Source organism: Astyanax mexicanus, chromosome 15 (assembly GCF_023375975.1).
Source record: "Astyanax mexicanus isolate ESR-SI-001 chromosome 15, AstMex3_surface, whole genome shotgun sequence".
Taxonomy (NCBI): domain Eukaryota; kingdom Metazoa; phylum Chordata; class Actinopteri; order Characiformes; family Acestrorhamphidae; genus Astyanax; species Astyanax mexicanus.
The window spans coordinates 27,436,662-27,460,658 of NC_064422.1; the positions used below are offsets into that span (position 1 = coordinate 27,436,662).

The 23,997-nt window shown below is 36.7% G+C and overlaps 1 protein-coding gene across 1 annotated transcript in view; it reads left to right on the top strand.

Annotated features, from left to right (window-relative positions):
- Nucleotides 1–23,997, top strand: part of gas7b (growth arrest-specific 7b) — a 63,854-nt gene that overhangs the window by 12,007 nt on the left and 27,850 nt on the right. The window contains exons 2-5 of the mRNA XM_049464287.1: nt 3,050–3,170; nt 11,340–11,417; nt 17,176–17,261; nt 19,387–19,437. Of these exons, the coding sequence (XP_049320244.1) occupies nt 3,050–3,170; nt 11,340–11,417; nt 17,176–17,261; nt 19,387–19,437 (336 nt within the window). The remainder of the gene's footprint in view (nt 1–3,049; nt 3,171–11,339; nt 11,418–17,175; nt 17,262–19,386; nt 19,438–23,997) is intronic.

Below are 23,997 nucleotides of genomic sequence, written 5' to 3' on the forward strand. Positions count from 1 at the left end.
GGTATTTGAAGCATTCTTTCCTTGGGAGTTTGACAGGGTATTGCTGATTTTCCAGGCAGGGTGCCAGTGGCTTGCGAAGAATTTTTTTTCCACACTCACTAGGCTTGGGTATGGGAACCATGTGTCCCTTTGAGCAGATAATAAATAGCATCATTCAGGTCTAGCCTGTCCACTCTGCATCCTTGGGCAAAGAAGGCTGAAAGAGTACACATAACTTTGTAACATAACGCTGTGTCGTTTTTTATTTTTATCTATCTATAAAAGACCATTTGGTGTAATCTAATAGCTTAATTCTATCTTGATTTCACAAGATTTAGAAGAAGCTCAGCTGACTGAATAACTAAACTTGCTGGCAAAAGCCGCAGATTGATGTGTAATAGATATGATTGGTGTGGAGTTCTCTGAGAGGAGTTCTACAGAATCAGTGTTTTAAGCAGATGCACGCAGTCAGAGGCAGATCTGAAATCTAGAGTGTGGACCGTCCAAAAGCAGTCAAGTTGTAAGTTAGCCATCTGGAGTTATGCATTATTGAAAGTTACATATGCCAACACAAGCTGTGAGTTTCAGACAGTTTACATGATTTCATCTTTATAACCAATGCGGATTAAGAGTGATGCATTTGTGAGGAAGAAATGTGGTCGGATTATATTTGAGAAAAAGTAAACAATGTGAAAAAAAATGCACCTGATTAATGACTTTAAGTGAACACCTGTTCCTCAGACATGAGGGACCCTCTTTACCTGGAGGAATCCATTACTGATGTGACTCCAAAATAAGAAAAGATCTTTATCTGGAAGAAAACATTAGTTATGTTTCTTCTACATGGAATTTATCAATATATCAAAGTATCACAATATATTGTTTTGCAATGCTGTATTGCTTTTTAAAAACAAGAATTGGTTTTTAATTATTATTTACATTAATCTTTATGTAAAGATTTTTTCATGTGAAGATATGTAAAGACAGTGGCTCCTTTTGTCTGTTTGAACCCCGATGTCTAATCTAGATTGTCTTTCAATTGAACTGTTCTTACTGCATAAAAAGTAATTTCTTGTACTCATTTTATAAATGATTAATGATTGTACGTTCATCCTATAACAGTTTTTCTACAATTCTACAATTAAACAATTACTGTATAGTGATTCCTATCACATCAACAAGTTCTTGCTAATACACAGGTCTGCTTCAAACCTCCTTACATGGAAGGAGCCTTTAGTCCTGCATAAGCGAACATTAATCCAACATATAAATAAAGAATATCTTTATTTGGATTTTAGCTTAATGTAAAAAAATCTCTTTACCTGAAAGAAACTATTAGTTTTTCAACACCTCTGTAAACATCTTTTTAAAGAATCCCTTAGAGATGTTTCTCGAACATAAGGAAAGATCTTTATCTATTCAAGCTAAATTAGAAAGTTTATGTTGCAAGCGATCCATGTTTCTAAAGAAATGGCCGAATGTGGTCATGTGAGGATGTGGCTTCAGTGTCAAAGGAAAATAAAAAGCTTACAAACCAAGTTTAATGAAACCATTGACACAAAGCTGGTAAGCCCAGTCAACAGACACTGGAACTGCTTAATAGCTATTCAGACCACTATATTCATTTCTGATATAAGTCACATTGATAAAGCCAATACGAACAGCCTAAAAAAGCTCAGATTTAGTTTAAAATCAGTTTTGGACCACTTTTACCTGCTGTGTAGACATGACTGAGAAAACGAGTATAAGGGAACCTCGTTACCATAAGCAAAGTATTAGTGATGTTACTCCAACAGGGTTGCACGATATTTTGAAAAATTACATTGTAATGTTATGTTGTTCTACAATATATATATATATATATATATATATATATATATATTGCGATATTAAAAAATACAGTAATTTTACCAAATTTTGCAACAATCAATAATGCAACAAGTTATTAATAATGCAATCTGTGTATCAATGATTGGATTCTAAGAAATGGGATTACGTAGATAAAATTAATAATTTATTAGATATTGGCACATAAAATGAGAACAGTGTGATTTTTTATTTGTATTAAGCAGCAAAAACGTTTTTAAAAATGTAACATTTTAAAATTGACTTGGCACAATATATTGCACTTTCTGCGATGGGTCTATAGCACATGTGTATGTTGCGCTATCGATGCTTAAACGATATATTGTGCAGCCCTAGTCTATACAAGAAGAAAACCATACAGTGGAGTTGCTCCAGTTAAAATGTAAGATAACCTCTTTATCTGAAGGAACTATTAATAACTGTATTTATTATACTGATTAATTAGCATGTACAGGTGCAAAGCTTAAACAGAACTCAAAATCAGAAATGCCTTATCAACAGAAATTATCTTATTTACTTAAAAAACTGAACTGATGGATTCATGTGCTACTACTGTTCAATAGGAACTTTAAGGACTTGGGTTTAAGCCACCATTACTTTGACCTCTGTGTCGTTGTGGTTTCTTTACACTTTACTGAAAATAAAGTAATGTAGAAGGTAGAAGATTCTGATATGGTAAAATGATACTCTGATATCACTTCTACAGCCTAGTGTGCAGCATATCCCAGACCTCATCACGTACAGTTCTCTGTATAGATGCTAAGTGTGTAATTTACTGTTTTGGAGACGAGCAAAGTCTTCTGGCATTCCTCAGACATTTTCAGCATTCACAACTGGAGTAAATTATGGATGGGAAAACCTCTATGAGCTCAGCTTCAGAACAGCATTGCCCACGACCACAGCTAAAATAGAGAGAGGTGGGCAGAGTCCAAATCCACACAAAAGGTCGCTACATTAAGGAAATTCCAGGCTGTTTTTTTTCAGTGTTATGCAGTCTTGCAACATAAGTGATGTGCTTGTGACATTCTGAAAAGTCACATATTTTCATGTGATGTAGTTTCTGATGTCTTATGTTTCCATAACAAATCAGAATTGAATAAACAATTCAAATTCTATATTCAGTTTTGTATTTTTACGATTGCAAAACAACCCAAAACAAGACCAAATCTCTGTAAACATGCCTCTCTCATTTCTGTTAATACAGAAGTCTGTGTCCATGAGTGTGTTGCCTGGTGAAGAGCCTTGCCAAAGCCCCCTGCCCAAAGACTGGAAGAGCTACATGTCACCACAAGGACGGAGATACTATGTCAACACGCTAAGCAACGGTGAGCAAACACAAGAAACGAAATATTTTACCACTGCACACATTTAGAAATAGAAAATGTCCTGGCACTCAATCTGTGTCACAATCAGTACATTCTAAACACACAGGGTTCTACAGCTCTGTGAAAAAAAATTAGACCACTTAAAAATGATGAGTTTCTTTGATTTTACTAAACTGAAAACCTCTGAAATATAATCAAGAGGAAGATGGATGATCACAAGCCATCAAACCAAATTGAACGGAACTGCTTACATTTTTGCACCAGGAGTGGCATAAAGTTATCCAAAAGCAGCGTGTAAGACTGGTGGAGGAGAACATGCCAAAATGCATCAAAACAGTGATTAAAAACCAGGGTTATTCTACCAAATATTGATTTCTGAACTCTTAAAACTCTTAAAAGCATCTTTTTTGTTATTTCAGCTATTTCGCATTTTCTGCAAATAAATGCTCTAAATGACAATTTTTGGAATTTGGGAGAAATGTTGTTCATTTTACTCAAACATATACATATAAATAGCAAAATCAGAGAAACTGATTCAGAAACTGAAGTGGTCTCTTAACGTTTTCCAGAGCTGCATATAGTACTGACAAAGAGTTTTTGGATTTAGTGGAACTTTATTTAGCTACACAGAACACGAGTGTGAAGAAATCTATTATTTTAAGCATCTCAGTGGTTGTAATTGTTTTATATATTCTAAATAACCATTTTTAGGGATATTATATACATTCATATCAGAATATTAAAACCACCTCCTTGTTTTCACATTATATCAGCTGCATGGACCATATAGGAGCACTTTGTAGTTATAATTACTGTAATGATTGTAGTCTGGAGTTTTTAAACACCTTATTGTCACTGTTGGATTCAAAATAGTCCACCAACCACAAATCTCCAGCCAACAGCATCCTGTGGGAAGCATCACGTGACCACTGATACAGGACTAGAGAATGACCCACACAAACTGTGCAGTGTTTACATTAAATATCTTGGATTCCTACTTTCTACAGTGAAGTAAGAGTCAAAGTAAATGGCAGTATCGTCCATACTGTCCTAACACTTTCTGATTTGTGCCTAATTCAGAGACACGATTCAGAAGATAAACAATAAAAACGCAAGAACCGACCCTCTTGCCCAGCATGCAGTGCAGTGCCAGCATAATTGGCTGGTACGGCGTAGTCTTAGTGGATCAGAGGCTCGCTGAAGATGACGCCTGTTTTCCTCACATTGTCCCTAAACAATTATCACTGTGTCTAGCCAAAGCTAGTCCTCAGTGCACTGCACTGTGTACTCTCTCTCTCTGTAGTCTGTACTGTTCCTGTCCACCCAAAAGACATCCATCTGTGCTTTCTCCAGATGACTGAATGAGGATCTGGCCTGAGGAACACAATTACAGGGGCTATAATTTAATTTTTGTCTCTTCTCCTGGACATTTCTTCTGTACATTTAGTTTGGAGTCATTCTTCTCCGAATCGAGGCAAGACGGTGTGTTTAAACATGACATAATGGATATTAATGCGTTTTTTTGGGCCGCACTGGGTAAAAAAATATAGCATGAAGAGTTTGGTAACTATGAAACATCAGTAGGACAAAAATGAGCCTATGTAGCTACCATAAATAGTTGCTGTAATAACAGCTCATGAGGATTTATGGACTGGCTCTTATGACTCAGGACTCCCAGTAATGAACGCCTCCCGCTCCAGTAGCACTCAGCTTCTGAAAGTTAAAGACTTTTTGGTTCCTGTTACTGCGACCTGGCACTGGTTTCAGTGGTCCTGACAGCTAAAAACAGCCCATACTCCACCTTCACATCTGCCAGTAATAAGAGCAGCTGCTCCTTTTAAAGCTAATTCCAGCGTGCTTGGTGGAGCTGCTAATGTGAAAACAAGAAAACATATGAAAGCCCTGACCAGTCACTTACTCTAATCCTTCACACTGACTCACCGTACGGAATGCACCTACTATAAATCGCCCGGTCTGTTTAGTCTGAGCTGCTCCAAAAGCGTCTTAAGAGATCTTTGATTGGGTTTGGTTTTCGCATTACGACACCATTCAGCAAACCTCCCTGAAGCTGCTTACTGCAGGGTGATCTAGCCCGGATAGTCTGTGTTTGTGTTCTGAAGAACTTTCTTGTGGTATTAAAAAAGGACTCTTGTCAGTTTAGCAAAGATGTCTCTGATTATGGTGTTGTGTTGTTTGATTGCCATGGTGACATGGTGAGTCTGATGCATATGTGTGTGTGAGGGTGGGTGTGTGTTTGGGGAGGGGGGGGGGGTATGTGTGGTTTCCTTCCTGTTCTGTGCAGCAACGTTGTGGTTTCAGTGACTTTGCCATGCTGGTCTGCCTGATCCACCTATGCTCAGCCAAGTACAGTAACATACAACTCTGGGACCAAATTCTTATTGCCCATGGAGTGGCTAATGTAGGTTATTTGGGTATTTTTATATGCGATATAGTGGCAGTGCTGCTGAGTATGGTGAGCTCCCAGCATCCTTTATGGTACCCTTCATCTTTGTTTGCAGTTATTAAAGGGTTTTGTGTTGTTCATGGGGGTTATATGTGTGTGATTTTGTTATATTTGTTTGCTATTTCGTCTTTTGGAGTTTGGATGGTGGATAAGGGTCTCCACTGTTGAGCCACCATTTCATAAAAGAACCACTACTTATCTAGTGGTCTCCTTTTCTAAATAAACTTTCACAACATGACTATAGACTGGCCTTGTTACTCCGCTCCTGGTGACGTTACAATTTGTAATATTGTACAATACAGTACACTGTATTGCAAACATGACAAAAGCGTATTTTGGAGAAATGCTGTAAAGCAGCAATTTGTAGTTCTCAAAACATCTCTTCAGTAGGTGGTTTTTAAAGGTCCTCAGGATAAAAATTCATTAAGAATCTTGTTGGTTTATTTTTTTTGCATAAAGGCAATTTACTTTATGTTTTTATGCTAAAATCTGCCTATAGTAAATTTACTAGACTCATGAATTCTATTTCCAGTTATTTTGATACAAATAGTTGTTCAATATAGAAACCATGGTTGAATGTTAGAATTGTTCTTTGCCCAATCAAAGGATTATATGGATTGGTGGCTAATATTTTGTAGGTTCTTGTACTTATAGTACTGACTAGCAACAAAGGAGTTCCTCCATCATTATGAGTCAAGAAACCCTTTTCAGCCCTGTTTACAGTTGAAGCATAGAATGGCTTCAGTTTAGCTGTAGTGAAGTCAAGCTTAAGCTTGTAGTATGTTTAAACTAGGTTTGTCCTGCTCAGGCTATTTTGCCCCAGTCCAGTCCAGTCTTTGTGTTTGTATAAATAATACAGTCACACAGTTTAGTTAAGATGTGCAGCTAATTACTACTGAAGTTTTACTTTAGTTTTAGTAACAGTTTACATAATGCAACATTCTGGACTGATTTACTTAGTTTAGTTGTGACTTTTTAATTACTATATTGAGTTAAATATCTGACTGTGAAATAAATAAAAAACACTGTAGTTAAGTTACTTAATGTGTGCGTTTCCCTAATAGTTTAAAATAGCCAGTTTCAGGTATGCTTTCGTGTTCCACTGTAAAATAGTTTCACACTAACTAAACTCTTCTCAATGCTGCTGGCTGGGCAATAATATCCATTCATTTTGCCTTGAAGATTCAGTGATTGCTGAAAATGATCCATTAAAACTGTTTCAAAAGGAGATTCTCTATTTAATTTAAAATGTAGGCGGGTCTAGGCTTAATCCCCGTCAAGAAAACCAACACTTTAATTCTAACCAATTGCTGTAGTTTTTACATGGAGAATTTGGTCCTTTTTCCAGAAAGATGCATTGCGATGCACTGACTAGTCTGTCAGTTCTATTCTTGGTATAGCATATTCGTAGATGTATTGTATTAAAAACAATAATTTAATACTGGAAAATACAAAAAAAAACTTTTAAAGAGCATTGACCCTATCTTACACACTGCACATGTTGCTATGTTCATTGCTATCTTACACCCCTCCAACAGTCTATTATTAAATTTTATTTTCATATGTTACACCTGCATTGTTTCAATAGTAACAGGGAGGCGTGGTGATCTGGAAGAGAGGTGTGTTCAGGTAAATTCTGGTGTATTGCAATCATGGCAATAGAAAACACAGGTGCGCCACTGACTGAATACAACCTAGACAGATGTAAACAGTCAGACATTCATTGTTAGCAGTGCACAAACCCATAGCACATGCCTGATGGCAGCTATGCAAACTTTTACATAAACAATAAACAGCCTGTACAAACATGAATAAGCAGATCAGTTTTCTCTGCTGAGAAGTGTTGGACACGTCCAGGTAACTGCGCCCATGAAATAGCAAACAAATTCAATGTACATCTGGCTCTTTAAGGGAATGGCAAGTGACACGCTGATTGGTTCATGGCATGTTACACCCAAACACACCCATGATTAACTATGGGAATTAGGTGATGATAGCAAAAATAGTGCCCTTAATTAACAACCATATTGTGATATTTGAATTGGAAGATGAAATATGTTTAAATATCCTAAAAGAAAGAAGTAAAATGTTGAGGTCATGTTCACATATTGTATCATAAATCAATGTTATTATTTATCATTACAGGGCTTGACAGTTACTGTTCTGTAAACATCTTGTGCATTGATTTTTTTGTAATTTTGAACTTTTGACATCATTTGAATCTGTCATTTAAATACTGTGTCAAAACTGCATGATCAATGGACCAATAAAAGGGCTGGAGAATGACTTGGGATAAAATCTGTTTTATATTTACTTTCATTAAAAGTTAAAAAGGATTCTCCTTTTAAAATATTGTAGCTACAAGGTTTTTTTGAAAAACACTATCTGCACTATGCACCTTTGGAAAAACATAGATGGAGAGAGAGCTTGGAAGAGCCTTTGGGAGTCCTTTTTGTGTAAAATCTGTACCGTTACTCTACCATGTCAGACTGTGTTCTTCATTTACTTTCAATGTTCACTTTCTGTATCTCTCAGCTGGTCTAAAAATGCTCTTCTTTGAGTGGTGACTCAAAGCATGAATTACACTTCCAGTCTGAAAAGGGGCCCAGAAACAAGAAATACCGATTTTAACATAATTCTGCTTTGTAAAATGGTATAAATGAGAAGTTCTTCAGAAATCCAACTAAAAGTTGATGTGTATGTGAATGAAGAATCAGAGAAAGATTGAACTAGAATGGAAAAGTTTGACAAGAATGCCCCAAAACAATGCCAGTCACCAGCCCTAGAGTACCATTAGGAATGAGTGAATCTCCCTGGCAGAGCAACATTAAAGAAACATGGTGAAGAAATGTGTCTTCTAGGGCACTTGAATGTGTAGGCAGTGCCTTTGATCCTTTAAACATCAGAAAATGTCAGAGCAAGTGACAGCACACGGCAGAGCAGAAGACTGCGGCTCGCTGCGAGCGCAGACACCGAAATTACGTAGGTGCAGGACGAGTACAGAGGAGAATTATTAGAAACTCAAAATCAATGCAGTGCTTTTTATTGCAGATGTTAGGTGGTGAAACTGCTGGCAATCAGTGAAAAATGAAAGTTTGTAATGGCTTGACTTTGCACAAATTGTCATGCAGGAGCAGCAGGCAGCGCGGCGGATGCCATTACAGATGGTGATAAATAAAAGATGGACTTCATGAGACGTAACTAGGCCAATATTCATTACTTACGGGGCGGCAGTCCTCATATTCATTACAGATCAGACGCACATGATATCTGTGATGTGTTTTCACACAAAATAAAATCAATCTCTAGTAAACACAAAGTGGGACAATAGCGAGGACGCGACAACTCGGCCACGCCGTCCTGGTGCTGACGTCGGTCTGATTGCGATAATTAGACTAATATGTTCGCTCAGGTGCTTGTTGCCTGGTAACCAACTGTTCCAGCTTCAGAGTTGAAGCTTCGTAAAAGATCCACAGACTCTTCTTTTTTTTGTCTTTCATTACATATCCAAAGACACTGATGGCTTCTGCGTAGGCTTTCATCTTTCACGTTGATACGCCTAGCCTTTATGAGGATGAATACTCACTACCCACAGTAAATAAAATGGCCCATCCATATTCACGTCAGACGCCAGAGAGTGACAGAGGAGGAGGGATGATGAGGAGGACCGGTTCTGAGTTAGAAAATAGAATAAACCTAATCAGAAGCACATCAGTGACATGCTAATTACAGTTACGTAACCTTATTGACATTTATAAGTAGACGTATCTCCTCTGCTATGGAAGACCGAGTGCAATTGAATTATCGTCACCAGTTCAGTCAATTTCTTTCATACTATTGATTGCCTCATTAGAAACTTACTGAAAGATCCGGAGAGGAAGAGCCCAGTAATGAATGGCCTTTGATGACACTGTAGATCACTTTTGAAAGGATCTTGATCTCTTGCTGCCAAATCTCTTCTCCATGAGTGTCACTGGAGCTGAACTGATGGCGCGGGATGTGCTTGCTTCTCTGGGAAGCTCAGAGAGACATCTGAGCTTAAGGTTTGCAGAGAAAAATAACATAAAGGCCTGCATAAAAGTGGCTTCAGTTCGAGACTATCTGGAAATATGACACGTAGGCACATGGAAGAAAGTGAAACAGAGCCATGGAGATAATGCTATCAGCTCTGCTGAAGTCCTGCTATTCATTTATTCCAGCTTTATCACTCCTGTATTATGTTTCAGAGGAAACTGATGGCCAGGGGTTTTTTTTGGCCAGCTCAGACAATCTTAGATTTATTATTATATTATTATATTATTATTATTTATTATGGCTAGCTCTTAGTGCAGGTCTGTCCAATTGGGCCTAATTAATGGTAGATGGCAGAAACTAATGAGTGATGGTTTGGCCAAAATTACTGAGGTTAGGATCCTGTATTCTGATATATATATATATATATATATATATATATATATATATATATATATATATATATATATATATATATATATATATATACAGTTCTGGAAAAAAATTAAAAAACACTTAAAAATTATGCGTTTTTTTAATTTTACCAAATTGAAAACCTCTTGAATATAATCAAAAGAAGGATGGATGATCACAATCCATCAAACCAAGATAAACTGCTTGCATTTTGCACCAGGAGTGGCCTAAAGTTATCCAAAAGCAGTGTGTAAGACTGGTGGAGAAAAAAACATGCCAAGATGCATAACAATTGTGATTAAATACTAGGGTTATTCCATCAAATATTGATTTTTGAATGTTATAAGATTAACTTGTTTTCTTTGGATTATTTAAAGATTTCATTTCCATTTCTCATTTTTGCAAACAAATGCTCTAAATGACAATATTTCTATTTGGAATTTGGGAGAAATGTTGTCTGTGGTTTAAAGAATAAAACCACAATGTTCATTTTACTCAAACATAAACATATACATACAAAATCAGAGAAACTATTTCAGCAACTGAAGTGGTCTGAGCTGTATATATATATATATATATATATATATATATATATATATATATATATATATATATATATATATATATATACAATTAAATTTATTTTATGTTCAAACGGTTTTAAAATCTCACTTCACTCTATAATGTCCCTCTAAGTATTTGTGAGTTATTTGTGAGTTTACTGCTCTAAAATCTAATTGTATATGATTTAAAATATGTGCAATATATTAGGCATGGGCTAGAGTTGTATAAAACCCCCAACACTGAGCTGTGGAGCAGTGAAACTGGGTTTTCTGGAAAGATGGTGCTCTTTTCAATATGTTTGGGATGAACTGAGGATGATGAGAAAGAGGGGTAGAGGTGGTGATCATCCATCATCCTGACCTCACTAACGCTCTTGTTGCTGAATACAAAAAAAAAGCCTTTTCTGAACAACAGAGACGGTTATTCCAACAAATGCTGGATAAACTCTTTTTTTAACCCTTTTAAAGAGTGAATAAGCAGGTATCCATATGCGTTTGTCCACACAGTGTATGCTGGACTTGAAGTAGACCCTCTCGTATTAAACAATGCACCACATGCCCTTTAGTTTATGTTGTGTACACCACTTTTATTAGGCTTTATATAATTCAGAGTGCTCTCACTGCATCTGCAGTAGCTTATCATTCCAGGCCCATCACACAGCACTGTTCAGATGATGTAATTCACTGGTAATGTTGTGACGTTGCCTTCTGTTCCAGAAACAACATGGGAGAGACCATCCAGTGTCCCTGGGACCCCCAAAACATCACTGCGACACAAGAACTCTTTACCTGCGGGTAAGACTGCTTTACTAACCAAGTGCTTTCTCTGTGTTATAGACTTTAGTTCCCCAGTGACTTGAGTCGTAGCATTCATTAGTCCAACACCCATCTATTCATTCATTGATTCACAAATTAAAAGAGGTTGCATCATGGAGGGGTATGGCTGGAGCTTATTGAAATTCATAAAGATGATGTGTATGCAGCCAAGATACATGATTTACATACCACTTAGATATGGGTTAAACTCAAAACAGTTAAGACACAAATAAGGCTGCACAATATTAGAGATTTGTAGCATTAACTTATTTATCAGGAAATAAGCAAAGCAGAATTTGTGGGGCTATTCCTATATCTATTTTTTATTGGCCGATCCCAATATTTAGAGAGCAGACATGAAAAGCCAATATTTAGGGCTGTTGAAAATTTTTAGCTCTGAATGGACTATATTTTTATCCAATGTTTTACACGTTGAATATTTCTGAGACACTTTAAAGTTTGGAGAGGCAACATAATTTCTTTTACAGTTCATTTAAAATAAAACTCGAAATGTTGATAAAATACTGGCAAATAAATCAATAATAAAATAATCTTACCTTCAGTCAATCGGTGACATGAGTATGATAATAGAGAGACTCCTATTTTTTCCCAGTGCAAACAGTCCAGTTGACCTATTCCTTAAGATGGCGTCCACCGCATCCTCTTGATTCTCTTGAACCTCTGTAAAAATAAATAATAAAATAAAAATGTGAGCAATAATCCCATAATCATTTTTTACAAACTGAAGTACTGAATTTGCCATTTACAGTTAATGTTATATATAGCATTCGCATCTAACCTATGCATTGCAATTGCCAACACTAACCACCCCAATTAAATAGGTTGTCTTTCATGATTTAGCTAGTTAAATATATCGTAATAATACTAAACTGTTTAATTTACAGTAATGTTACCATACAATATTACTCCACAGCATCCTGATGTTGACAACCCCCAATAATAATACCTTAAAGGTATGCCAGTAGTGTTGTGTTTGTGAAACAAGCACAAAATGTAGCTAGCTAGCTAATATAAATGCTAATGCTGTTTACTAATAGGGAAACAGGGATTGAGGTTGTTTTAATTGTTTGGTTACCTTTGTTTATTTTCTAGTTATTCAGCAGCACAGACACTGATTTAGAGTTTCAGTAAAAACAGGAGTTTCTGTAAAGTTCCTCCAGCCGCTGTTTCTTTAGCTGAGTTAGCTAAGCTGAGGTAAAGTAGCTAACGCTAGTCAGCTCAGAGCTGGCTGTGTGAGAAGCTACTGAAGCTTCAGAGAGAAGAACAATGCTCAACATATTAGTTTCAGTGCTCATTACAAATGCCAGTCAGATTAATTTGCTTACTGGTATTGTGACTGAAGTTCTGACTAAAGTAAAACCGTTTTCTGCTCTACTCAGCTCCACTGCTGTTTTTAAAGGTGCTCCACAGCAGTAAAACTCACAGAGCTGCCCAGAGCGATGCCTGAAGGCATTCATTAACTATCGGCCTTGTGTACACAGATATTAACCAATATCAATTAAGATTAATCAGTCCATTTGATATTGTTGTTTTGGGATTTTAAATGATAAATATTAGGGAATAATCTATAAAGGAAGACTACATCTGCCTGGATAAACATCATATAAAATGTAGTCTTTTTTTTGTAGGGTTACAATTCCAATAAACTGTAAAATCTTACTGGCCTACTTATTTAATTAATAAATAGTTGGGATACATACTCAGTTAATTTGTGTAAATTCAACTTTTTGCCATATTTGGCATATATGTGTTGATCTGTAATATATTTTTTAATATATAATATATTACAAAATATACAGCAGTGGAAAAAAGGAGGAGACCACTTCAGGTGTTGAATCATCTGATTTTGCTTTTTATAGGTATATATTTGAGTAAAATGAACATTGTTGTTTTATTCTATAAACAGACAACATTTCTCCTGAATTCCAAATAAGAATATTGTCATTTAGAGAATTTATTTGCAGAAAATAACAAAAACGATGCATAGCTTTCAGACCTCAAATAATGCAAAAAAAGTTCAAATTCATAAAGTTTAAAAAATCAATATTTGGTAGAATAACCCTGGTTTTTAATCACAGTTTTCATGCATCTTGGCATGATCTCCTCCACCAGTCTTACACACTGCTTTTGGATAACTTTATGCCACTCCTGGTTTGATGGCTGTGAACATCCTTCTTTCTCTTGATTATATTCTTATATAGTTTTTAACTTGGTAAAATCATAATTTTTAAGTGGTCTTTTATTTTTTCCCGAGCTGTATATTGTGGTACAGCAGCCTGGCCTCAATGTTGAAGGCTGTAAGAGCTAACATTTTCTCTGCTGCTGAGAGAGTGGCCACTTATACACTAATGCAGAATTATGTCATCAATACCTGTTACGTGGCATATTTATCTCTTATCTTAGTAAACTGTGCCCCCCATTCTCAACTCCAGGTTCTTCAGTCCTGGATTTTGTAATTTGGGTGTTCTTGCTGAAAGAACAAAACCTACAAAGATTGTGTGTATTGCTACATACTGTACTGTTATTGAATTAGGAATGTTTGCATGTTGCATACTTTTACTTCAGTGTTGTGAAGGCCAGTGTCGCAAGAACTGCCCTAGATTGAAGGGTAATCTGAAGGGAATGGAAAGCATTCACTTTGCAGTACTCTGTGGGCTGGAGTCTCCCTATCTTCACTACAGGGTGCAGTGTATTCCACAGAGGTCCTCTGATTACAGATTTCCTGTGTTTTAATTTTATCTGTGGTTTGGAACACTGGAGCCACTTGTGTGGTGTGTGCGCATCCCTTGCAGTCCAGATTACCAAGATATCAACAACCTGAACAACAGCACTAGTCAAGTCTCAGCCTGTGCAGTGTAACATCTGTTGCAATCCCAGAAACTAAATGTAATTTTTATAATTTTGCAATGCATTTATTTTCATGTGTCATTATTTAAACACTGTTCTTTCTTGCACTTGAAAAATAAATTACTTCTATTTTTATATATTTATATTATATTTATACAATTTCAGACTACATATATATTTTTCTAACTTAATCATTTTATTTTCACTTGTATGTATTTGTCCACCCTGTGAGCCGTCAACAAGATGTACAATGTATTCTAGGCCATGTTTGCTTGATATTTTTATTAAAAATACTAAATGAATAATTTAGAGACTTAAATTATTACATAATATCTTAAAAACTTAAAACTAAAATACAAATTGTGTCATTTAACCTCTTAAAAGAATCAATTACCTTATTCAGACAGCACTGTGGACATGGCAGAAAGCCACCCCTTCACATAGAAAAAAAAAGTAATATTAAACTATATTTGTAACAATGTGTTTATTCAGTGGGAAATGTCTGAAAGGCACATTTTAAATAAAATTTTGACCCATATGTAAAAGTTTGATCTATAAAAATTATAAACAAGAATATAAATATCTAATTATTTTTATTTTATGGGCTGGATGAAATATTAATTAAAAAAACTGTCGCCCATCCTTCCTTAATACTCATCAACCCCATCTCACACACATACACACACACTTATCCACACCCTGTGTCCCTGTAGACCACTGGTGTTACATGAATGTTCTCAAATATGAACTGTGAGCTAAAGGTTTTTTTTTAGACCACCAACAGATGCCATACATGCCTCTTTTAACATCAAAAGGAACATCAGTGTCAGGATAAACTAAATATTAAAGTTTTTTTTTATTTCAGGTCTCAATTTTCATCTTTCTTATAGGAATTAAGCATTCAGCTTTCAATATGGCTGAAATAATCTTCCTCCTCTGTTTCTTATCAGTCTTCTTAGGGGAGTCCTTTCACATAATCTTCCCATTCACACTCCCATTTTTCAGCCACCTGCACACACACTCCAGTTTCACTGAGAGGTGGAAAGACTGAAGTACTGACATTCCTTACATAAGTAAGAGGACTGCTACTGTACTGCTAAATAACTTTAATATAAATAAATAAATAAATAAATAATGATATAAGAGTGAAAATAAATCAGGTAAGAGCAGATATGTTACACAATAACTTTAGCTATATTAAGTTACTGTGCTCACTAGAACGAAACTTTATTCTGGTACCCTGTTGGCCTGCCTCAGACCTGGGTAAAATATGAGCTACGGTTGTTTATGGAGGCGTACGGGTTAAATATGGCATCCTGCAGCACATCTGCCCACATATTTTGCAGCTAGGCCTGTAGACCCTGAACATGTGTAAGTTGCCAAACTCAATATCTCCAACAGCTGTTTACATTAACCCTGGTTTTTAATTACAGTTTTCATATCTTGACGTGTTCTCCTTCACCAGTCTTACTCACTGCTTTTGGATAACTTTATGCCACTTCTGGTTTGGTGGCTTGTGAGCATCCATCTTCCTCTTAATTATATATTTCAGAGGTTTTCAATTTAAGAAACTCATCATTTTTAAATGGTCCCTTATTTTCCAGAGCTAAATACTTTTTGCTCATAATAAATGTGTATTAATCTTACAGAAAAAAGTAGTCAGCATTGGTGTCTTCAGTTAAACTGTTTATACTGGCTAAAATGGCTATAATAAAAGATGAAAGCAGTATTTTTTAATTTAATAAGGACTTATTAAACCTACTGTTGTCATAAAGGTGCCACAAGGGGTTTTTGCTAGCTTACCTTTGCACTAGTGTGCTCTCTCATACGAGGGCACTTAGCAGACAAGGACAGAGAGAGACCTTTCCCTTGATGCAGTGAAGAGATAATGGGATTTACAAATGATTCAGAATGTCGAAACTGCTGCGTTAAAAAACAAATGCAATTAAGGAGCAGCCAGAGAGAGATCAGTGTCATCGCTTATAAATGGAGGAAGGAAACTGCGAATGTGTTCAGGATGAGGGCATCTCGACTCAGAGATCCATCTCACAAGGGGCTTCAACACCCGTGAGTGTGTATTTGTTGAATTTAATGACCTGCAGGAGGAGCACACAGGAGGTCACGAGGTGAACTGCCTCCTCTGCACTACACTTGGGCCTCGGCCAAGCAGCCGACAGAGTAAAAACAATGAGAGCTGGAGCAAATGCTCTGTGAGCTTGTGGAGCATTGTGACTGCGTCTGTTGAAATGATTCTGTTTGATCAAACGTCTTTCTCCCATTTCCAGTTAATTATACCGAGCTGAATTATTCACTGTGTACATTGTTCTCTTTAGAGGTTTTAAAGTTTAAATAAAGCTCATGTTGCGGTGGCATTTGGGCTTGCCCGCCCTGCTTTGGAATAGAATAGAGCAGCGTGTTATCAAGCGCAGCCGATCAGAACGCGCTCTTTTCTTTCAGCTCTATAAATACGGGCAAGGAGATTAAAATTAGACTCTACCAGGGGAGGTGCTGTGAACATGTTGGAGAAGAAAAAATGCCATGGCTCGAAAAAAAAAAACTGGGAAGTGCCTCCTAGAACACGTCTTTTGGTTTGTCAGCTTGCTTTTTTTTGCCGCTGTGGTTCTTCTGAAAGTCGTCATTTCCTAGATATCCAATGTACAGATTCAGTTTGAGGAATGTGCTCATATGACTGCTGAGGAAATGCGAGATGTTCATCAACATTTTCTATCTAACTGCAATTTGTTTTGCCTGTGAACATGCCCGTGATATGTCACTGAGGTTGGATTACATCTGGATCTAGTTTCAGAGATCCTTCTTAATACTTTAACTGACTGTCTCCCACCGCACTGTCCCCCTCTTGTCTTTACAGTGAACGGATTTCATGGCAGCAGTAGCCCGTTGCATCAGACGGAGCAGTCCCACAGTGTCCAGAGGAAGCCTAGCCTAGATCAACAGGTATGACTGATCCACAAAGTGATAACAACTGATAATAGCACAGAGGCTGAGTACATCAAACCTGGCTTTCATTATTTTTATTAAGTTCAGTTCAACATCTTTACAAAAGAAATCTGATTACCAAGACAAAGTGCAAAAGAAAAGAAAAGGTTTAATTGTTTAAAGAAAAACATAAGTAATAAAATATTTAAATACAATAAGACTACAAACATAAAATCTAATGATTTAAAAGCACAGCTAAACAAGTATGTTTTAAGCCTTCTCTTAAATATGCCAAGATTGTCAAGAGTCTTCAAATTGCCATACAGAAAGAGAATTCCACAAAGTAGTGCCATAATATGAAAAGGAAGCCTGTTCACTTTTGAGTCGAATACAATACATACATTGCACGATACATTTAAACTTGAATAAAATCAACTAAATATTCTAGAAAAAACACAACATTTACAACTGCCCAGGTGTCTAACTAAACTAACTATTGTAGTGTACATTTAATACTTGGCCACAAAAATAGCTAACTTAAACACTAGATAAAGCAGAATTATTTACGAAAGAATGAACTGCCTGCCCTGCCCTCCCACACAGTCTTTGTTTAGCATTAGCATAGCAACCGTGGACAGCTTATAAATCTGTGCTGTTCTGTCTCTGAACTGCTGTTTGCAGAATGCTTTAAAGAGACAGAAGAGAAGAGTAAAGCAGTTTTTAGCAAATCTTCCCTTCCCTCATGTCCCTTTACTCCTGATTACCTCAAGATGGAAATGACAATTTTGCTATCGTAGCAACTTCACAGCACGCCTCTTTTAACACCTCGTTCCACAGCCACCCCCTCCACAGCAACCATGACAGCACTGACAACAAGACCTGAATAACGCCAACAACTATATAAAACACTGCCAAGATACAAATGACTGTAATTCATCCTACAGCAGCCTCACTCATTCAGGTCTTAAAGGCACAGTAACAAAAACAGACACTGCTACTGTCCTAAATAATGTTAAAATTATTAATAGTGCACCACAGAAATGCGAGAATGTAAGAATATGAGAAGTAGAGAAATGTGTGGTTTGAGATGCAGTCATTCTCCCACGAGGAAGCTTGCACTACGCTAATGTAACATGTTCCAGTGACTACTTTAATTACATATTATCATATTAAGTGAAATTACTTAAAGTTTTAAACAATATTTTAACCAAAACTTTCAGGAAGAGGGTTGCTATAGTATAACACAGAGGGTACCTTTTAACACTGAGGTTCAATGTGTTGCAAAATAATGCCCATACAATTACGATAATTACAGACAATATAAAAATATCAAAAAAGTATCACAATATTTTGATTTTTAATTATTGGTTTAAATATAAATATGATGAAAAAGGTGTCAGACAGCGACAGATCTCACTGTTTATAAATATGAAATTTAGTTTTTTATACAGTACTATGACAGTTTCTCTCAAATTAAATGCAAAAATAAAAAAATGCAATATATTGCTTTGCTTACAATATTGAAATTTATATCAATTTATGAATCACATCACCATTGATACATATTGTATCGCCAAGTTCTTGCCAATATAGAGCCCCAAGAAATAAGTCTTTAGATTAATCGTCTAATCAGGGGAAAAAAATTGTTAGTTGATCATAAAGATGGTGAAAAGAAATGTTTGTGTGACCCTAGTAAATAAACAGCTCTGGAAAGAAAATTGCTATTTATATATATATGTTTGAGTAAAATTAACATTCTCTAAACTACAGACAACATTTCTCCCAAATGCCAAATAAAATATTGTCATTTAGAGCATTTATTTGTAGAAAATGAGAAATGGCTGAAATAACAAAAAAGATTTAATCACAGTTTTCATGCATCTTGGTATGTTCTCCTCCACCAAAATTCAAGCAGTTCAGCTTGGTATGATGTTTTGTGATCATCCATCTTCCTCTTGATTATATTCCAGAGGTTTTCAATTTGGTAAAATCAAAGAAACGTGTCATTTCTAAGTGGTCTCTTATTTTTTTCCAGAGCTGTAAATGCACACAAATGAAGTTGAGGGGAAAAAAATATTTTGCAGAAAGATTGTATGGTGGAGGGGATTTCTGGTGATGTGGTGTCTGTTCTGTCCTCCTCCAGAGCCTTGTGTCAACTTCACCAAGACGGCAGGAGCGTGAGACGTCTGTTACCGTAAGCAAACCAGAAACACACAGACACAGACACAGACACACACACACACACACACACAAAACCCAACATACAGCAGCAACAGCAGCTGGAATCCGGCAGCACACTCCCACATCCCACCCCACACAGAAACACACAGCAGCAGCATGACTGGGGCAGACTTGTACTGAGTGAACACATCTGTTGGATGAGACTTTGGTTGAACTGACATCAGCTGCAGAACACGCTGCAGAACACACTGCCGTCATAGTAACAGCCATAGCCAGCTAACTTTGTTTTGAAGAAGTTTAGTAATGTTTATCTATGTGATCTTATAGATTCTGTAATCTCTGTAGCAGTTTTCCAGCAGGAGCTTTGACTATCTGATGAAACTCCAACTCAACCTCATCCTCATAGTTGAGCGTATGACTCAAACTGTTTTATAAAAAAAAAAAAAAATACCTGCAGTTAGAGTGTGTTGTTAGTGTATGAGTGTTTAAAGCCACACTGGTTCCAAAGACTGATGTTGTTTTTCTGGATACTTCATTAACTAAAATTGTGACTCATTCACTTACTCATGGTTAGCAGAGAGAAACTTGTATCGTGTCACATGACTATTGCCATGTCCTATATTTGCTAAAGAATGCTACACTGACCTGTGGGATATGTGAGTGGAGCCTCCTGCATTGAATGTAAACCACATGGATGTCCACTATGGGTGGTAATGCCTATTATACATATTTTTGGTACAAACATGAAAGTGTGGACTTTTAACTGTCTGCACAATGTCGGAAACTTCAGTGCTTGACGTAGCCTTGTCATGAGCATGATGGCCATATGTGTGTTTTCCCAAGCTGTCCCCTCAGGTAACACTTTATGGTCATTTTGCATCATAAGAATGCTGTTTTGTGACAGTAACACTTTGTGTTATTCTATGTTGTAGGTTATTCTATGTCCAAAAATGTGAATGTTTTAACATTGCTAGCCAGTTAACTTAACATTGTAGTCTATTTCAGCTGCTGTTGTAGCAGGGCTTTCCCTCATGCACACACGTCATAAGTCGACCAAATGCAACACATTTTATTTTTAACTATGCTATGTATCACACTGCAACAAAACCATGTTTTTTTTAATGAATACAGTCTTATTTTTATTGGAGAAGTTTATCAGTAGATGTCTAAAATAGAAATTTCTGCGAATGTCTCCTTCGCAGTAAAATTCTTATATCTGGACTGCAAGAGAATTTGTGGGTGAAACAAACTCTTTAAACTCTGTTTTTTTTTTCATGATTTGGAAAGTGTTGACTATCTACTAGATGCTCTCGGATACACGTTGCCAAATACAGACTAAATACACAGTTTCCACGCAAAGTGATGCCTGGAAAAACAAAGTGTGAATACGAATGGGACTCAAATGATAAGATCACCTCTGAGTTCAGTGATAAACGGCAATTAATTCAGCCTGAATTTTTTGAAGAGAAAAACAGACTGAATATGGCTGATATGGACATAAATAAAATCATAGAGGAGCTTCTGTGAAAGAAAAAAATATAATAGGAACCGGAGTACATTTAATCTCATTTAAATAGGGGTAAGGTTTCAAGTGGATATGATAGCTTCTTTTGAAAAAGTTACAAGAACGTTAAGAGATTTAACCACTTTTTTCAGGAGCTCTTGAAACTTTTTTGGATTTTGGGCAGATTTTTGTACCTCAATTTGAGCTGTTACTGGTACATCCAGGTCATGTTGGATACAATCATGTATATTTAGTAATTTAGGGATTTAGGGAAGTCCAGATCAGATTTTTTTTACCAATGTTCATGTATTTGTTACACTGTGTACATTTGGTCTGGGTAGTGTTGGTTTGCTTTCACACTGCAGTTTAGTGAATAGACTAAATAACTTTACTACATTTGGTCATCAACTATGTGGGCTGCACCTGCTTGTACTTGTAACTTATTGATTTGTAGAATGTTGTCAGTTCAGCAAGTTGCCTGTGCCTTGTGTTGTACCAAATCTGACTACCTTTGCGTAAAGTTGTCATGGAGCAGAATGAGTGCTTGAGAAAGTCAGATTTTGGCCAACAATGGTACTTTTTCTTTTTCTGTTGTTTAAATGGTGACAGTAACCTGTCTCAACTTAATATAAAAGGTCAGAAATGAAAGTGTTTCCACACTGCAGACGAAATTGACCATGATTCAATTGATACAGACTGAGACTACCTCTTTTGGTGGGACCCAGTTTTGGTCCTTTGGTCCTGACTGTGAAAGGTGGCAGCACCTTTCACACATGCTATTTTGGTTCAGACCAAACTAAAAAGTCTAAAGGTCTGGACCAAAGAAGAACCTTAATGCCCCTTAATGTCATTTAAGGACATGTTGAGCATCAGTGGGACATCACCATGTTGCCCTTGTGTACCAACCATAAATCATCACGGTAAAGATGAATGGCTGCTTTTTGAACAATACCACTGTTCACTATAGATCAGTTCTGCAGTGTAAATCCTGCTGGAGGAAAGAAGGGGTCGAGTGGTCCGGCCGTCCGACCTGTCTGAAAGAAGCTTTGTGTGGAATAATCAGCGCTGCTCCTGCACATGCTCTATCACTTTCAGCCCAGTGCAGAGGAGAGTCACAGGGCATGGCTGGGTTGATAAGGGCACCACATCTGCTGTTGCCATGGGAACAGAGGCAACACTATCGATTGAAGGCACCATAGGAGGGCCCTAACTGAGAACGAAACTTAGCAGTTTCGTTGCTAATTTTATGCATGACAGCACACCGTTGCAGGGGTCAGCGGGGTCGTTAGTGGAACAGGGTAATTAAATTGTAGCGCAGTGTTTGAAGGGTTTTGACAGATGGCCTACTGTTTTATTTGTATTATCAGAACACGGATTCATTCCTTTCCCCCCGAGTGGCTTTTTAAGCAGTAGAAAATAGGCCTGCGTATTTACAGCGATGTCATTTAAGCCCTTGAATTGAAATGGCTGCTAATAGTCTCCCTTGAGTGCCATTTAGTTACATGCACTAGACTGTCAGTAAGAGATCAGTGGCAAGCTTTCAGTCCTTGATTGCTGAGCATATTGAGCATATTGCTTTGAGTGACCCAGTTTCAAAACACTGCTGTGAAAAAAAAAAGCAGCAGATACCCACAGCGGAGCCCTCACAAAAGCATGTAAAACTTCATAGAGCGGAGCACATAGCTCATAAACACACAGCGCCTATTGAGTGAGGGAGTCTGTGAGAGATGGAAAACGATGACTTTTGTGTCTTTCTTTCAGTGCGAGGCTTTAGAATGATTTAATTTCTGTCTGGTCAAAATTGTACATTCATGGGATGTAGGGCACAACATTTAGTTGAATACAGTGTAGTGGCTTATCTTTTTTAAAGCAAAGAAAATAAAGAGTACTTGAATATATGCCTTGCAGTTATATGCTTATGTTAATATAAGAGATGCACTAAAATGAAAATTGCCAATCAAAATGAAATATTTAGTCTAAACTTTTAGTTTTCAACATTAAATACATTTTAAAAAATTGCTTTTGGGTCAGAACCAAAGTACCAGATTTGTAAGGGGCCAAGGAACCATAGCACAGACCAAGGGACCACTGTTAGGTTCACCTGCAGTGTAAACACACTTTTCAAGATGTTTCAGACTTTCTGACCAATTACAGGAAGGTGAACTAGAATTCTGTCACAACACCTGACAAAGCAACTCAAAGCCGAACTCATAACCAACATTCCAGCCATTCTAGCTACAAACTAATTAATATTAAGTATAAAGAGGCACAGCCCACGTAACTGATGATGACAGGATGTAGTAAAGTTCTTTAGTCTGCTCACTAACTGCAGTGTGAAACCAACACTAACTGGACCAAATGTATACAATTTAACAAACACACAAACCTCTGGTCTAAACTTTCAGAAGTGAAAACCCCTTTTAAAAAGGATCATTTAACACTTAACAAACCAACAAAGCACATGAGGTAAAAGCATTTACCTCAGCAGGGTTAATCTTATCGTGAATTTACCTCATCAGTGCTGCTTAAGTCCCACATTTATCACAGCAGTGAGCAGCATAACTTTAGTCGAACAGTTACCTCAGCAGTGATACTCAAGTCATGTGAGTGAAATTTACACAAAGAAAGTAATTTTAAAAGCCCATTTACAACCTTGTCATTTAAAAATTATGAGACATGCTTTGACTGGATGGTCTGCATCACTGTAACAGATAACAGAAGACACATAACATAGCATGGCTGGGTTAGCTGTTGTTAGGTTTTAGATTAGCTCTGCTCCACCTAGCATGTGTGGCTCTTCTCTAACCTTCATGCTTGGCCCTTCTTTGAACTTCTCTGAAAGATCAGATTAAGGCCTAGAAATCTGATATCTGATACAGGGAGTCTGTACATGCTGTTAAGACACTTTTAGAAACTTTGAAAATGAAGAATTACGTAGAATTTTGTATTGTAAATAAAGAAAGGTAAAACTCTTTAAAAAACTTTTTAAACATAGACAAGTATTTCTTTATTGAAATCTAGTGGGATTTTAAGATGCTTTGGACCCTTGTCAGTTTCTATTTTATTAAT